Source organism: Vulpes vulpes, chromosome 1, assembly GCF_048418805.1.
Source record: "Vulpes vulpes isolate BD-2025 chromosome 1, VulVul3, whole genome shotgun sequence".
Taxonomy (NCBI): Eukaryota; Metazoa; Chordata; class Mammalia; order Carnivora; family Canidae; genus Vulpes; species Vulpes vulpes.
The window spans coordinates 120940320-120959490 of NC_132780.1; the positions used below are offsets into that span (position 1 = coordinate 120940320).

At 33.8% G+C, this 19171-nt stretch overlaps 1 protein-coding gene across 3 annotated transcripts in view; it reads right to left on the minus strand.

Annotated features, from left to right (window-relative positions):
- The window catches only part of GSK3B (glycogen synthase kinase 3 beta), a 203076-nt gene that overhangs the window by 51080 nt on the left and 132825 nt on the right, over positions 1–19171 (minus strand). For all 3 annotated transcript variants that reach the window (XM_025990128.2, XM_025990127.2, XM_025990129.2), the window contains exon 7: positions 12148–12245. In XM_025990128.2, the coding sequence (XP_025845913.1) occupies positions 12148–12245 (98 nt within the window). The remainder of the gene's footprint in view (positions 1–12147; positions 12246–19171) is intronic.

Below are 19171 nucleotides of genomic sequence, written 5' to 3' on the forward strand. Positions count from 1 at the left end.
TTAAAGGGTAAAAGGTAAGCAAGAGACAGATTATGAAGAGCAAAGATTCTAAATGCATCATTATCTGCAATCAACACAATAAATATAAGACATTTTAACAAACTATCCTATGTCTATTTGAGTATATCTTTAAGTTTTATATTCAATTTTATTATATACAGAGTGTATTTCTACCTTACTTTATTAAGAATATATTTCTACCTGATTTACTACAGCTGAATTATAGATTTGGAATCTTTTGAACTATATAAATTTTAGAATCTTTTCGTTTTATAGATTAGAAAAACATTTGAAATGACCTCATCATTTCAGACACAAATCAAATCCTAGAGCTTCCTTGAATTTTAAGAAAAATATTTCCCCCAAACTTTTAGACAAAGATACAGTTTTTACCCGCACCCCCCCCCCCCCCCCCCCGCCCAAAACCAAAACCTTATTTCTGGATTTCCTAAAAACTGAATCCCTCCAATGACTTAAAGGAAACAAAACTGCATATAAATGTGGTATGTACCTTCTATAAAGTATGATAGTTCACACAATTAAAAAAGGGGGGAGATGTTAAAAATTATCACACCATTGGAAAGAGTGTATGTATTTTCAGTTATCTATTATTAGAATAAGACCTTTCCATTTATTGCAAAAAAGCACATTTTCTTTGGCCCATCATCCTAGATCATGAGGGGTTAGTAGCAAAAAGATCCAAAGAATCAGAGATAGGTTGGCTACATTCCTTTGGGGGTGCTGTGCATGGTTAAATCCATCATTTTATTTGTATCTAGTCCCATCTGTATTTGTTGTAACATTTTCTCATTCATTTAGCTACATATGTACCTAGATAGTGATAAATATCTAATTAGGAAGTATGATTTATTTCTTCAAAGAAATAAAGCTAAAAATCATCTGACAAAAGCTACCAAAGAATAGTTTTCACAGCTTTATTTTTAATAGCTCAACACCAGAGGTCGCCAAACTTCAGCAATAGAATGCTGCAGTGCAGCCTTGAAAACAAAGGTGAAGTCAAAGAAATCCTATTATAAAGTTTTTACTCTTCTTTTTTTTTTTTTAATTATTTATTTTTGATAGTCATACAGAGAGAGAGAGAGAGGCAGAGACACAGGCAGAGGGAGAAGCAGGCTCCATGCACCGGGAGCCCGACGTGGGATTCGATCCTGGGTCTCCAGGATCGCGCCCTGGGCCAAAGGCAGGCGCCAAACCGCTGCGCCACCCAGGGATCCCAGTTTTTACTCTTCTTAAAATCCTGCAGTGGTTTCAATTACCTACAGGCTAATGTGGTCTGGCCACTGCTCACAGCTCCAGCCTTCTCTGCCCCAGTAAACTTGTATTCTACTATATCCACCATTCAGAATCTGAAGCTCAAACCATAAACACACAACAGACCCGTAGGCATCTTTGCCCAAATTCATACATATGTCCTCCGTTTCCTTCCTCTCTCTAAATGGTCAATAGTTCTCCATGTTTCAAGTCCCAGCTCAAGAGTTACCTATCCTATGATGCCTTAGAGAGAGAGTACTACCTCCAAATAGAATACTTCTGCCTTTGTACTCTGCCCTGACTTCTGGGATAATACCTGCCTTACTCCATTGTCCCCAGTTGTTCCTCTCTTCTAAGTCTCTCAACTCCTTGATAGCAAGGACCCTTTATGTTCTAACCTAGCACCTAACAAAACATTAGTAGTAAAGTGATATGCACTCTGAAAGACTAAATGGACGCATTGCTAGGCCTCTATATAATGAAGCTTTTTAAATAAGTGGATGAAACCTTAATTAGCATAGAGGCCAGAGAAATTATATGTAGCATGGTTGAATAATGAAACATCTTCACTTCTTTTCTGCAAAAAAACACTTTTCAGTTTGGTTAATAACTCTCAGGTTTGCTGCCTATACCAGTAAACTTAACAAATGTCTCTGATTAAAAAACTAGGAAACATGCACTGAACTATTCTATTTCAAAATATCAGTATTCTAATGACACTGGAATCACTATTTTACATTTTTGTTCCCAGAAAGCTGATATAAAATGTCATTCCCTCTGGTATTTCCCTACAATTTAAAGGTTTTCCTTTTTCAAATCCACTAGGTAGTAGCTACAATACTTAACTTTCGACATACATAGATATTATCCAACTTCCACCTCTTCCCTATATGATTGAAATTTTAGTATAAGAAACCCTTGTTTTTATGGTGCAATATTTTGCTCTTCCAATTTTCAAAGGCAAGAAATAAAAAGTTCTAATGACAGCAGAATGAATTTTTAAATCCCATTAGATTTTTTGAAAAGGGCATCACGTTATCACGCTATTTGAACACAACTAAACAATTTGGCTAGTTTAAAGTATTCAGCCGAGGGAGAATGAACTAGTGGAGGAGGGTACCTTTATGTGTCTATGTTCTAGTCCATTCACTCTTGCACCATCTGTCATTTCAACTGATCTGTTCCCCCCCTCTTTCTCAAAGCCAGAGGATAGACATATAAATATGAGAAGTCTTCTGGAGTCCTTTGCAAAATTATGGTCAGAGTTTATTGCCTTCCTTAAAATATGGTAGAGACAATAAAGCTACCTTATCAACAGTTCCACAGATAGATGCCCTCATTCTTCTTTAAAAATAGCATCTGTATTGAGATATACTTCACATATCATGAAATTTAATCCTTTAAAGTATAAAACCCAGTGCTTTGTTAGTATATTCCCAGAGGTGTACAACCATCACTGTCATCTAATTTTACAACATGCTTTATCACCCCAAGATGAAGTGCTGTACCCAAGAACAATCACTTTCATCCTCACTTCTCCCAAGCTTCTGACAACCACTAATCTACTTTCTAACAGATCTAAACAGATGTTTATTCTGAACATTTCATATAAATGAATCACATAACATGTTGCCTTTTGTGTTTGACATACTCTTTATCCATTCATCAGATGATGGACATTTGAAATGTTTCCACTATTTGGCTATAAATAATGTAGCTATGAACATTTATGTACAAGTTTTTGTGTGGACATGTGTTTTCAACTTTCTGAGGTATAGACAGACCTATGAATGGAATTGCTAGGTCATTTAGTAATCCTATGAATAGTATTTTAAACTTATTTAACATATGCAAACCATTTTTGGTGTGCACCATTTTACAATCCCATCGGCAAAGTGAAGGTTTCAATTTCTCCATATCCTCACCAATACTATTGTTTGGTTTTTTTATTCTAGCTATACTAGTGAACAAAATGTAATATTCATTATGGCTTTCTGGCCACCTGTATGTTTTTAGAGAAATGTTTATTCGGACCCTTTGCCCATTTTTTTATTAGGCTGTTTTTTTTTTTATTGTTGAGTTGTAGGAGTTCCTTATATAATTTGTATGTAAGTCCCTTATGATATATTGGATTTGCAGAACTCTCCTCTCATTCTGTGGGTTTTTAAGTTTTTTTGAAAAAGTTTTCAATTTTGATGAAATTCAATGTACCTATTTTTTTTATTATTGCTTGTGTCTTCTGTGTCATATCTAAAAAATCATTGCTTAACTGAAGTTCACAAAGGTTTCTTTCTAAGAGTCTTACAGTTGTGGCTCTTTCATTGTCCTTTGATCCATTTTGAGTTAATTTTTGTAATATGGTACAAGATAGGAGTCCAACTTCATTGTTTGCTTATGGGTATTTAGTTCCAAGCTCTAAAAAGACTGTTCTTTTCCCACTGAACTGCCTTGGAACCCTGTTCTATACCAAATGACCATAAATGTAAAGGTTTATTTCTGGAATCTCGATTCTAATTCTTTGATCTATAAGGCTACACTTGTAACATTATGTCTTTTTCTCTCTTTCTTTCTTTTGGCATGATTGAGGTAGAACTAACAAAACTGTAAGACAACTGTACATCATGGTGATTAATGTACATATACATTGTGAAAGGATTCCCAACATCTAATTAATACATACATCATCACATATCTTTTTTTTTTCTAGTGAGAACGTTTAAGTTCTACTCCCTTAGCAAATTATAATAATGTGGTGTTATCAACTATAGTCGCCATGTTTTACATTAGATCCTCAGATCTTACTCAGAGATGAAAGTTTGTAGCCTTTACCAATCTTGCCTTATCTCCCCCACTCCCCAGCCCTTGGCAACTACTTTTCTATTTCTATGATTTTGACTTTTATCCTTCTTTTTTTTTTTTTTTTGGATTACACATATAAGTGATACCACGCAGTATTTGTCTTTCTCTGTCACGCTTATCTCAGTGAGGGTAATGCCCTCTAAGTCCAATCATGTTGTCAAAAATGGTAGGATTTCCTTCTTTCTTATGGCCAAATTCCATTCCATTGTATATGCACTAGTCTTGATTACTACAGTTACAAATAAGTTTCTAAAATGGGAAGTACAATTATTCTAGTTTCATTATTCTTTTTAAAGATTGCTTTGACTCTCATTCTTTACTCCTTGAATAAAATTTTATACTTGGAAACAAGTCCCCTCCTCCCCACCAAAAGGTAACTATTGTTTTAATTAAGCAAACTACTGAATATAAGTAAAACAGACATTCCTGGCTGACACATATTCACAGGAGTCAAAAGATCTTTTTTTCCTAGAATCTCAACCAAAGTAGTATGCTCAACAAAGGAATATAAAGTAGAAAGGAGTGGCAGCAGTGTGTGTGGTGGGAGTGTGGAGGTGGGGAGAGATCAGCATCTCTTCACTGAAAAATAAACAAAAACACTTCATTTTTCTAGCTTTAAAAATATCACACCCCCTTCTGAGACTTCTATTCTATTCTATTCTATTCTATTCTATTCTATTCTATTCTATTCTATTCTTTCTTTCTATTCACACATCATCCAACTCTTACTTCCTTTGAGAATCACTACTGGAGTGATTTTCTTCATGTTTTCTATCATAAATCTCAATGAAACAAAATATTTTGTTTTATAAGTATAATACAGCATTCAGTACGTTTTTACAAACTATAAATGACCCTCTCCAAGATTCCAGTGTTTGTTCATATTTTTTTTCACTGCTGAACTGTTAAGAATCATTGTCCTCAAAATTTCTAACTTTTTATTAAAAAAGGAAGCAGAGATTTCTCAGTAAACATTAGTCTTGAAATCAGGGTCTGGATAATGAATGCGTTAACCTGACAGATTTCTGTCCCTTTTCCACTTCTCACCTGCCCCTTTATTTACTTTATAGATTATGCCAAAGAAAAATAATATATTAAACCAGATCCTTGAAATTAAGGAAATACACAAAAGAATGCATAATGCAACTATGCAAAAAAAAGTGTGGTTGATAAGTAAAGGGTACTATATTCCAAGAAGAGTAATCCTATGAATGGTTTTTGACTCAGATCCTAAAATATGACCATCAGTAAATTAGTTTTAAGGTGACAATGTCATGAAACTTCATTTATGTGTAAAATTTTCCTTAAATAAAACATATCCTGGCAACTTATTAAATGATCTCACACTGCTTTGTTTTGAGGAAAGTAAAGATTTCAAATGGATGTCATTCTTCTCATGTCAAAAGATGAACTGGGTCACACTGCCAGGAAACCCACTTTCTCTGCCTGGGCATACATATCTATAGTGTACAGAGATTTAATCAAGTACAAGTAAGTTACTCTAGAGTGAGTAAAATTTCATAGTAATAAGTAAAAATTGATGTTTCTTTTGGTCAATGGAAAACATTATTTAATGTAAAAATGCAGATTAGTAATTACATTAAAATAATTGTTTAATGCCACCTCTACCCATTCACTTACTTTAAAAAATGCTGACATCATATTGTATATGTAATACCTATACTGCAGACAGTTAGCAAAAAGTGTAACCATAGTACCTTGTACTAGTATAGACATATTTAACGTAGGGTTTCTGGATGAGCTTCAGAAAGCCCAAGAATCATCTGAAATTATATGGACAATTCTTGTGTGTATGCATTTTTCTGGAGGAGAGTCTATTTTCTACAAACAAATTTTCAAAGTGGTCTATGATCTAAAAGTTATTATGAACAGCAGGGAGCTCACTCAGAATTCCATGTGGGGTAACAGTGAGAAAGTGGGGGCTTAGGAAAAAGCGCTTATATTGTTCAAGTGATGTTCAAAAAACTAATGAATTTGCTCTTTATTAATTTCATAATCAGATGCTTTTAAGAGTCAGGGTGAGATCCAAGCAAACTCTATTAGTAAAGGGGAATGGATACAAAATAAAACAAAGATAAGGAACTAGGGGGAAAAAAAAGTTGCTGCTCTAGTCAGTAATAAACATGGAAAAATTTAAATAATAAAAGAATGGGGGTGCCTGTGTGGTTCAGTCTGTTAAGCATCTACCCATGATCTCAGGGTCTGGGATTGAGCCCCACACATCAGGGCTCCCTGCTCAGTAGGGAGTCTGCTTCTCCTTCTGCCTCTGCCCCTATCCCAGCCCCTCACTTGTGCTCTCTTTCTCAAATAAAACCTTTAAAAAATAAATAAGAACAGATTAATCACATATTTTGTTTATAATTACACACAATAGATTACAAGTGTATACCACAGTGTATAATGGGGTGTACTTACATGTTCTGGAAAGTGGAGAAAAGAGACAGAATTAAGTTTAACATATTGTTCCTGCAGTCTGTTACCAACACAAGACTATAATATAAGAAATGTCACCAGGTAACATTTGACTAAACCTCAAATGTATGTTAGCAAAGACACATCATGGATCCATCAAAAATCTTAGGAAAATGAAGTATTTTTTATACTTATTAAACTCTAATTTAATTAGTATCTTAAAAAAAAAAAAAAAAAAAAAAAAAAAAAAGCTCTGTCTGACAGACCATTTGACAGTGAAAATGTTAAGCCAGGAAGGGAGAATATATACCTACAGGTGCTGAACAAGCCATAATATGGGGACAGGATAACTGAAAACCTAAAACATGTGCTAAACAAAGATGGTGAAAGTTAAGGTTAAGCTGTACTTGAAAGCAAAGAGATCCACCAATATTACAACTTTCATTACATTAAATGAAGCACAATAAATATGGCTCCATCAGTTCTAGATATCAAGTTAACATTACAGATTGTATTTCCCACACAGCTATAAAATTCTATAAGCAGAGGACACCAATTTACTAAAGATGAATCAGACAGAATTTTTCTATCATCCAGCCTCTCCAGGATTTGGCAGTGGTGGTGGTGGTAGTAATGGTAATCATCATCATAATCCTAATCACTTTCCTAGAATTAAGGTAAGCATAAATGTGGTTATTTATTTATTTATTATTTATTTATTTATTATTATTTATTTATTTATTTATTTATTTATTTATCTATCTATCTATCTATCTATCTATTTATTTATTTATTTGAGGAGCCAATTTAGAGTTGTCTAAACTATACTACAAACAGCCTTCAGTCAAAGTGGAAGATCAGGAAAACATTATTTAGACAAACATTTATAATAAAATGGCTCTCTTAACTGAATGTTGTTTGCTAACAAAAGATTCCAGCAGAAAACAAATGAAAATGTCTGTTTCCATAGTTTCTGCGACTTGTGCAAAAAGATAACAATGTTTCAAAAAGTCAACATCACAGAAAAATAAAGTGAAAATCCTCTCCTATCCCTTTCCCCATAATCCCACTCTCCACTACTAAATCTTTTTCCTTCTAAATCTTTCTCTAGTGATAGGCATCATAAGAAATGAAGTCCATCTACTTAGCTGTAATAACATAATCAAATAATCAAAAGATTATTTGGATCTTATTATTTCCTACTTTCTAATTCTTTTTATTTTTTAATTTTTTTATTATTTTTTTTAATTTTTATTTATTTATGATAGTCACAGAGAGAGAGAGAGAGAGAGAGAGGCAGAGACACAGGCAGAGGGAAAAGCAGGCTCCATGCTCCGGGAGCCCAACGTGGGATTTGATCCCGGGTCTCCAGGATTGCGCCCTGGGCCAAAGGCAGGCGCCAAACTGCTGTGCCACCCAGGGATCCCCCCTACTTTCAAATTCTTAAATAAAGTTTTTACTAGAGATAAGACTTTATTGGCTCTTACCTTTGTAAGAGATATCTAACTTGAGTAATTATTGCTAAGAGAAATTTAACAATTTAGTAAAGTTCTACAAGATAAATTAAGTAACTTTAATTGCCTTATAATACTTTTATTCCTACAAATAATTTAAGTATCTCTATGTTTAATGTCATGTTTTTCTAAAAGAGATATATCCAAATCTAAAACTATGGAAACTATACTGAAATTCTATGATGAAGAAATGGGACTCTAATTCTGCTCTAAAACTCTTCCATTAGAAATGTTCAAATTATTACTAAGCATAAGCAAATGTTTATGGAATAAATAAAAGCATATCTCTAGGAACATTAATTTAAAACTCGAAGTTCCACAAAGTTTGGTTTCCTTCAAGCTTTTAGTTTTGTGATATTTTAAGCCAGAAATTGAAATTTATGTTTTAGAATTTGGAGAAAGAAACTATTAGTGAAATCTACAGCATTCCCAGATCCAGAGCTTCACAGATTGCTTCAACTTCAATCTATTTGGGGAGTTTGGGGGTACATTTGTCATTTACATAAATTAATGATCAAATCTTTGAGAAGCCAAATATATCATGTAATTTCATTTCAAGGCAATAATATATCACTTTACGGAACTTCATAATGCTATTCTTTTCAATATCAATTAAGTAATTCAGAATATAACCATAAAACAGCATCTATAGTCATTCTCAAAAATTACTTAAGTCAAAATATACTTCTTGTGAGAAATGATTTAGTAAAAAAAAGTCTACAAAACAGATGGCATTTTTGTTTAAACATGTATTATGCCCAGAAAAAATATCGAAATACTTATAGAAGTTATTTTTCATGATGTGCCATAACAGTGACTGCTTTTGTTCTTTTCTATTTGTGTACCTGTGTTTTCTCAGTAATTTCTCATAAAATTTAATGAACGGATATAATAACAACTTTCCTTATTAATTCCTAGGTAACTCCAAATTCATGAATGAACCACGATTATCTTGCAGGTTAAATCAACTTAAATCTCTACTGAAAACTATTTTGGTGCCCGTGGGTAATAAAACATCACAATAAAATAAAGTTCCTGTTCAGAAAGCTTATAGAATAATTAGGTAAGTCTACCACATATAAAATACTTGAAGTCTGCTGTATGATTTTCATTTTTTGCATACTCAGATTCAGAGAGATGAGTATCTATTTTTTCTGGAGGGTCAGCTACCTCCAGATACTCCAAAGCAATCCCCATGAAATTTTAAAGGGAGAAAAATAACAGAAAATAACAGATTTTCATTGATTCCCTAATTATTATTACCTCAAAAAACCTCAGAATTGAATTGGGCACTTATAAGACCACATTTCACATAAGATTCAAATCTATTCTTGAACCCCTGATTAGCAACAGTATCTGTTTAAAATATAAAATGTGCTTAATAACACTTAACTTTGAAAGCTAACCTACACAACTTCTTTTCTGATTTACAACTTAGATCAAGGAAACTAGAATAGTTACATCAGAATTAATTATGAATTTTTATTTCAACGAAACACCACAAATATTAAATATTTAGGGAACAGATATACAGGATCAACAAGATTTTAGAGCTTTATTAAACACATACACAGGGATCCCTGGGTGGCGCAGCGGTTTGGCACCTGCCTTTGGCCCAGGGCGCGATCCTGGAGACCCGGGATCGAATCCCATGTCGGGCTCCCGGTGCATGGAGCCTGCTTCTCCCTCTGCCTTTATCTCTGCCTTGTCTCTGCCTCTCTCTCTCTATATGACTATCATAAATAAATAATAAAAAAAATAAATAAATAAACACATACACAAAACCTGTACAATGCTTATTAACCTCCCTGCAATAGGATTTAGAATACTACTTACATACACCACAACACAATGTTTCTTTATCTCAATGTAATATATTAACTTTAGGTCACCAAATGGGTGGTAAACTAGTACTGGAGTTTCATTTATTCTGAGCAGTTATGCTTAAAACTGTAAAATGAATCGAGAAGCTGGATATTCCAAAGTACCCTGGGATCCTAATTCCCTTATTTCACATCACCTTCAAAACAGAAATCTTGAAATATAGCAGGGACGTGACTATGTTCCCTACATATAAATGCAAGATGACAAGATAACACACAAATGAAGAGTGTTTTGTTTTAGAGTTGACCTACTACTACAAAGTGACCATGGACAACTTACAATAAGCCCTAAATGAAAATGAAGTCTTAAACCATCAGTAACAAACTGGTAGCGTCTATACTAAAATCCATTAAATAAACACAAACCAGTATTAGGAAAAAACTGAATTTAAAAGCACTGTAATGATGGTGGTGAAGAAAGCTCTAGATATAAAGGTTAACAAGATATGATGGCAAGCATGAGACAGGGACTTAATATAGATAGCCACTTAGCTTCATGAGTAATTTCATTTGTATCATGTATGCACTAAAATTAATGACAATAAATCATCACCAAATTCTAAACTATAATCCATATAAAAGAAACATAATTCTAATAAGCTAAGCATAAGTGACAAAATAGCAATATGCCCAGAGAATTATAGTATGGTGAGCTCAAGTACATCAAGTCAAAGCCTGGGAATAAAAGAAATGCTGAATGATTGCACAACAGTATGGGTCAAAATATGGCCCAATCTCCTGTTTTTTTGTTGGGCCTAAGAACTAAGAATTGATTTTATAGATATTAATTTGCAATCTATTTGATGATAAAGAATACTAACTTTGAACCCCAACAGAAAGAAATGTTACAGCCCCCCTCCAAAGAATTCCAATCTTCTATTTACCAGACTTCTATCACAAAAAAATTGTACTCATTATTATATTTTGAATTTCCTCAATGAAAAATTTGCAGAAATTTCTCTTCTCTTGTTGCATCTCTCTATGACATCTTGATTCGTGTTTTAGCCTACAAAGCCTAAAATATTTAACTGGCCCTCCAGATAAAAAGTATGCCAACCTCTGTATTAGAATATTAATTTGAATAATGAGGAATGGGCTTTTAGAAAACCAAAAGACCAACCTATATGAACTTAGATCTGAGTGTACTGTGGGAATCAGGAAGTAGATCTGATGAACAAAGGTTAAAGTTTAATTTGAAACTAAAAAAAGACGGTTATCCTAAAAAGACTATAAATACCACAGAAGTATCATTTGCAAATCATAAGGAATCATGTGGATAGTAAGGAAGATTCTTGATCACACACTGGTCTTTTCAACCATATGCGTATACAATGATATTTAGCAAAATCATCTTATCAAAAGTAACATTTTTATAGAATGAAGTACAAGGAGTTTTAAGTAACTTAATCATAGTCTTGTGTACAACTGGTAAAAGCTACTGAGGAATTATGGCTCAGCAAAGAAAAACTAAATTCAAGCTGTCTAGATATAGAGGCGACTGAATCCCAAAGCAGTGATTTGTTTTTGGAAGTATTTAAGGATACTGGGAATCCATCTGTCAGGAATGTATGGTTCTTTCACTGATTGGAGGACTGGACTACATGACCTCTAAAAAGATTTTCAATTTTGCATTTCTAGGAAATATTTAGAAAATCAAGACTAAAACCCCAAAGACAGCCAGTGTTGTTGCTTTGGACAAACTGTAACCTTAGAATGAAGCAATCTAGCGGTCTAAATATACAGACACTAGAATTTTTTTTAAGGAGGTAGGAACTTTAAGGTCTCATATATTAACAACTTTTAAATATTTATATATTGAATAAATGTAAGCATCATATGCTCAGCAGAATATCAGGAGAGGACACGGTAAGCAAAAATTCACACAGCTTGTGCTTTTATTTGGTTTATACATTTTAGTGATCTTATGGCTATTAAGAACTTTAAATAACAAATATATCAATTTTTTGCACCAGGTATCTAAAATACCTTTTGTAGGATCATATAACAGAAGAATAACTCAATTAGAAACCAAAAGGTGGTGTTCTTATACTTCCTCTGTAGCTGACATTTTTTTGTGATCTTAGATCACTTATTTCATTTTTAGTTTTTCATTGGTGTGGGTGATACGGATTCTTAGAATACCAACAAAATTCACTGGAGTTCAAAAATTGATTCAAACTTCTTACCTTGATTATTTCCACCAACTGATCCACACCACTGTCCCCTGGAAATATAGGTTGTCCTAGCAACAGCTCAGCCAACACACAGCCTGCAGACCACACGTCTGTAAAGAAAAAAAAAAAACAAGAGTTACTAATGCTTATAGCTTAAGTTGCTATGAAAACTACTTGTAGTTTTCTAATTTTACTTTGATCACAGAGTAAATATCACAAGCAAAAAAACAATATAATCCCAAACCAAAGGAAGAAAGTGATCAAACTATCCCTAAAGAGTTAAACTTAGCAAAGAGGAAATAAGGCTAATAAGAAAATTCCAACAAAGGGTTTAGGTCCATTTAATTATCAAAAGGTCAGGTGTCCAAATCTTCAACAACCAAGACAGGGCGCACCAAAACATAAGGCATGATTATCTACTTACTCTGCTTTAAAATAAGTGGAAGTGAAATAACCTTTGTACATTGGCAGTGCTTACAGAATAGCTACAAACAAGGGTTCAATCTCTATATGCAGTTTTTTTGTTTTTTGTTTATACACAGAGTCTGAATGCAAATTCTAATAAAAATTTTAAGCCTTAAATGGTTGGGTTTTGTGTTGTAATATGACTGAAGGAAAAACGCACTTAAATACATTATCTTTTTAAATGCAAAGATAGAGGAATAAATTTTATTTCACAAATCCAAAAAAAAAAAAAAAAAAGAGAGAGAGAGAGAGAGAAAAGGAAGGAAAACTGCTAAATTAAATCTATGAGGCCAGCATTACCCTGATACCAAAACCAAATAAAGACTCCATAAAAAAGAGAACTACAGGCCAATATCCCTGATGCACATGGATATAAAAATTCTCAATAAAATACTAGCAAATTGAATCCAACAATATATTCAAAAAATAATTGGTGACAATCAAGTGGGATTTATTCCTGGGTTCCAATAGTGGTTTAATATTCACAAATCAATCAACTTGATACACTACATTAATAAAAGAAAGGATAAGAACCATATGATCATTTCAATAAATGCAGGAAAAGCATTTGACAAAGTACAACATCCATTCCTGATAAAAACCCTCAGCAAGTAGGTTTAGAGGGAGCATAATAAAAGGCCATATATGAAAAACCCACAGCTAATATCATCCTTAATGGGGAAAAAAGCAGAGCTTTTCTTCTATGGTAAAGAACAAGACAGGGATATCCATTCTCACTACTCGTATTTTAACATAGCCCTGGAAGTCCTAGACTCAGCAATCAGACAACAAAAAGAAATAAAAGGTAAGAAGAACTAAAACTTTCATTATTTGCAGATGACATGATACTAACATATAAAAAACCCAAAAAATTCCACCAAAAAAATGCTAGAACCTATAAAAGAATTCAGTAGACTCACAAGATACAAAATCAATGTGCCACAATCTGTTGCATTCCTATACACCAATAATGAAGCAGCAGAAAGAAAACAAGCTGATCCATTTACAACTGCACCAAAAACTAGAAGAATAAACCTAACCAAAGAGGTAATTGATTTGTACTCTGAAAACTATAAAACACTGAGGGAAGAAATTGACACAAAGGAATGGAAAAACATTCCATGCTCATGGATCAGAAAAACAAATATTACTGAAATGTCTATACCCAAAGCAATTTCCACATTTAATGCAATCGCTATCAAAATACCACCAGCATTTTTCAGAGCTAGAACAAATAATCCTAAAATTTGTAGGGACCACAAAAAAACCCAAATTGCCAAAGCAAAGCTGGAGGCATCGCAATTCTGGGCTTTAAGTTATATTACAAAGCTGTAGTGATCAAAACAGTCTGGTACTGGCACAAAAATAGACATAGATCAACAGAACAGAAAATCCAGAAATGAAACACAAGAACATGGTCAATTAATCCTCAACAAAACAGGAAAGAATATCCAATGGGGAAAAAAACAGTCTCTTCAACAAATGGTGTTGGGAAAACTGGAGAGCAACATGCAGAAGAATGAAACTAGATCACTTTCATACATCAAACAGAAAAATAAATTTAAAGTTTATTAAAGGCGTTAATATGAGACCTGAAACCATAAAAATCCTAGAGGAGAACACAGGCAGTAACCTCTTTGACACTGGCCATAGCAACTTCTTTCTAAATATGTCCCTGGAGGCAAGGGAAACAAAAGCAAAAAGAAACTACTGGGAATTCATTAAAATAAAAAGCTCCTATATAGTAAGTAGAAATAGCGAAATTAAAAGGCAGCCTACAGAATGGGAGAAGATATTTGCAAATGACACAGCCAATAAAGGGTTAGTATCCAAAATATATATAGAACTTATAAAACTCAACACACAAAAAATAAATAACTCAATTTAAAAATGGATGGAAGATATGAATAGACATTTTTACCAAAGAGGACATACAGATGGCCAAAAGACACATGAAAAGATGATAAACATCACTCATTATCAGGGATATACAAATCAAAACTACAATGAGATATCACCTTACATCTGTCAGAATGGCTACAATCAACAACATAAAAAACAATAGATGTTGACAAGGATGTGGAGAAAGGAGAACTCTCTTGCACTATTGGTAGCAATGCAAACTGGTACAACCACTCTGGAAAATAGTATGGAGTTTCCTTAAAAAGTTAAAAAATAGAAAGAACTACCCTAGGATCCAGTAGTTGCACTCTAGGTATTTACTTAAAGAATACAAAAACACTAATTCAAAGGGATACATGCACCCCAATGTTTATAGTGGCATTATCTAAAATAGCCAAATTATGGAACCACTGACTGATGAATGGATAAAAGAAGATGCAGTGCATGTGTGTGTAGGGGCTATAAATAGAGTGACCATATAATTTAACTTGTTTTTAAAAGATTTTATTTATTTATTCATAGACACACAGAAAGAGAGTCAGAGACATAGGCAGGCAGACTCCCTGCAGGGAGCCCAATACAGGACTTGATCCTAGGACCCTGGGATTATGTTCTTAGTCTAAGGCAGATACTCAACCACTGAGCCACCCAGACATCTCAATTTAACTTCTTATTTGGTAATACTTCTTAAAGAGAAAGAAAATGCTATTAGTAATTATCCCAGGACTATCTTGGGTAACTTGACTAATTTTTTTTTAAATTTTTATTTATTTATGATAGTCACACACAGAGAGAGAGAGAGAGAGGCAGAGACATAGGCAGAGGGAGAAGCAGGCTCCATGTACCGGGAGCCCGACGTGGGATTTGATCCCGGGTCTCCAGGATCGCGCCCTGGGCTAAAGTCAGGCGCTAAACCGCTGCGCCACCCAGGGAACCCTTGACTAATTTTTTAATCAAAAGTTTTGACTAACTTTTTACTGACCTAGGAAAAATAATCTCAATCTCTCTCTCTCTCTGTCACAAACACACACACACACACACACACACACACGTATAATATAGAATATTATTCAGCCATAAAAAGGAAGGAAACCTTGCCATTTGCAAAGACATGGATGGAGCAAGAGTATCATGCTAAGTGAAATAAGTCAGAGAAAGCGAAATACTGTATGATTTCACTCCTATTTGGAATTTAAGAAACAAAACAAAGGGGAGAAAAAAGAAAGAGAGAGGCAAACAAAGAAACATTCAACTATGGAGAACAACTTATGTTTATCAGAGATAGGTGTGGGAGGATGGGTGAAATAGGTGATGGGGTGTGAGGAGTACATTTGTGATGAGCACTGGATGGTGTATGGAAGTGCTGAATCACTGTATTGTACACCTGAAATCAATATTACACTGTATGTTCAATAACTGGAATTTAAATAAAAACTTTAAAAAAAGACAAAAAGGGGAAGGTACTTGAAGAGATCAAGGTTAAGACTAGAGCAATAATCATTAATTTTCAATATGTAAATTTTGATGCTGTAATGACATATCCAGGTAGTAATTTGGGTAAGAAGCTGACTCTTTACATGTAGTATGTGGTATAAAAAATAAAATTTATTTCAGTGTGCACTGCTTTATTTTAGCCAACTAGAAGTTTTCTATACTTAGCTTTTTAATAAATGAATTTTTCATGTTTGAAAAAAAAAGTACAAGGTGATAGGAGGTTAGGGAAAAGGAGAACCGCATGATAGCATAGGAAAAGCACAAAGGAAAATAAAAGATGTGAGAACTAGTATCAAGGTACATAAAAGCAAGTAGAGTCAGAAAGCAAGCAGAAAGAGTAAGGAGAGGAAAAAAACATGGAAATGCAAATGAAGGGGGAAAAATGAAGTTAATGAGGAACAATAAGTTCAAATTTGGATGGAAATGTGAGATATCAGCCTGCCAGTATATTATTTTGTTGTAAAACATTTTAAGGAAAACAAAACAAAGTAATTCACTTTTATTTTTAAAAATATTTTTTAAAAATTTTATTTATTTATTCATGAGAGACACAGAGAGAGAAAGAGAGGCAGAGACACAGCAGAGGAAGAAACAGGTTCCATGCAGGGAGCCTGACGTAGGACTTGATCCTGGGTCTCCAGGATCAGGCCCTGGGCTGAAGGCGGTGCTAAATCGCTGAGCCACCCAGGCTGCCCAGTAATTCACTTTTAAGTCAAAGTGGAAACTTCAATCCTGAAAGTAAAGTCTTAAAATAATTTAATTAATAAGTTTTAGTAATTTATAAATAAATTTAATTAATAAATTAAAAAATAATTTAAACTATACATCCTGGCATACCCCAAATAGTCCTGGTTTAGATTTGTTGTCCTGGGATAATTATTTATAGTATAACCGTTCTCTTTTAAAAGTATAACCAAATAAGTTAAATTATGTATAGCCCACCATTAAGACTTCCTGCAAGGAAAAGCTAATTTTCAGTTTCTGGATGCCTGAGATTTCTAGGTTTTGTATGAACCAAAAATCAAGTGCTTTAGAAGATGAACATAAATCATTGCTGGGCTTTCTCATCTACCATTAAGGAAGGAGAAGAATGGTGAATGGCATAGGGTCAACAGATAATTTAAGAGGTCTGATATGGTTAGATGCACTATCAAGAAGGATTAGAAATCCCTGCTCCAGTGACTAACTTTATACTGACCTAGGAAAATAATGACACAAAATTTATTTAAGAAATTGAAGTTGATTTTGTCCAGTTCCAAGAAATGATAACCAAGACACCTATTTTGCAAATGCTGACCAAAAAGAGCCCTCCTTGATATACTAGGTAATTGCTAAATGAAGCAAATATCAAAACCTGCTAAGAAAACTTTACTTCACTCAAAGCCAACTAATATTAACTCTTAATATAACATGGAAAAGATACATATCTTCATTAACTTAAATGCTTTATTTTGATCTAGGTTTAAAAATATGCTTTTACTTAGCCAATTAGATGGAAGGTTATATGCACTCATTTCTTTCCTTTCTAGTAGAGTGTAATTCATCTCAGAAGACAAGGCTGGAAAAAATGCAGGGGAATAATTGAACTTTCATTAAAAAACAATGGGAAATACTTTCTTAGGCTTCATTTAGGTCAAATATGGGAGGACAAGGAGTAAACCATTAAGGAACACTACTGCTTAGTGGTTGCCAAAAATTAATAATCCTGAAACTCAGGTGGCAACTATACCAGTGGTCCTCAATGTTAACTCAGGCAAACTACCAAAACCAAGATATTTATCATTCACTTTTTGGGAGATATCAGATCTCTTCTGTTCATACTATGCAGGACAAATGAAAGATATTCTCCAAATAAAATAAAACAGAAGGTACAATAGAATAAGCAATTTGGCCCAATGACCTATCTGGTTATTTGAGGATTTCAGCCAAAATAGTGTTTGGCTTTATTCTTGGTAACTCTAATTCTTGGTAAAGGTGATCTTGGAAGACCATCTACTTTAACATATTTAATTTACAGATAAGGAAATTGAGGCACAATAAAGATCAGGGACTTGTCAAGGTAAAGCTACTGAATAGCAGAGCCAGGCCTGGAACCAAATTTCAATTTCCAATTAAGACACCACTGTCTTGAGTAAGTGCCTCCCTGTCAGAGAATAACTAGCTGCTTCTTTGAGGGTCTATAAACTCAATTCCTTGTCCTGAGGAAGCTATTGTTCTCTGCCATTTCTCAACAAGACAATATAATCAGAGCCATCAGCCTGAGCTCTGGTTATATCCAAACAGGACAATAATTCACCCAGAATCAGCTACTCTTTCATTTCAAATATCATTGTTAAAAATATTTCTAAAATGTATCTGCATTAATACACTTCTAACTACTTCTGTTTCTGCCTACAAATCATCCAGTCATGAGAGGAAATATCCAAGTCTAAAAAGGAGATCAAATCCAGAATTAGTAGAGTTCAAAAGACTGCAGTTGAATCAGTGGCATATGGTGAGTCCTAAGCCTAGAAAGTCAGGTTTCGGCTTTAGTCGTAAGAAGGAAGCTACTGAAAAGCAGGCACTCATAATATCCAGAGAAGTGGTTCTTAATAGAGAAAATGGACTAAAATGCTCTTCTTTTGCAAGATGATTGTAAAGAATTGCTAAGGCATGTGGATATTTATAGAAGTAATGCACTCTTTAGCGGGTTACAAGTTTATATAAACATGCTTTAATGTGCCAGATGATATGGTCATAGTTTTAAAAGAAGCAAATTGCATTTATTTTAGGTGACCCTGGCACAACTCATCCCAATATCTGGTATGCAGATATCACAGCATGTATTTGAATAAAATATAAAGTAGCCGAAAAACCCAAAGATATTTCCAAAGATAAAGGGCTAAAACTTGTTTCTGCATAGTCAAAGTTAACAAATGCCACAAAACAAATACGATCTGTTTCGTCATTTCTTTTTTTTATTTTTATTTTAATTCAATTGATTAACATATAATGTATTATTGGTTTCAGAGGGAGAGGGAGAGGTCAGTGATTCATTAGTTTTATATAATACCCAGTGTTCATCACAGGTCCTCCTTATCATCCATCACCCATTATCCCATCCCTCCACCCACTCCCTTCCAGGGACCTTCAGTTTGTTTCCTATGATTAAGAGTCTTTTATGGTTTGTCTCCCT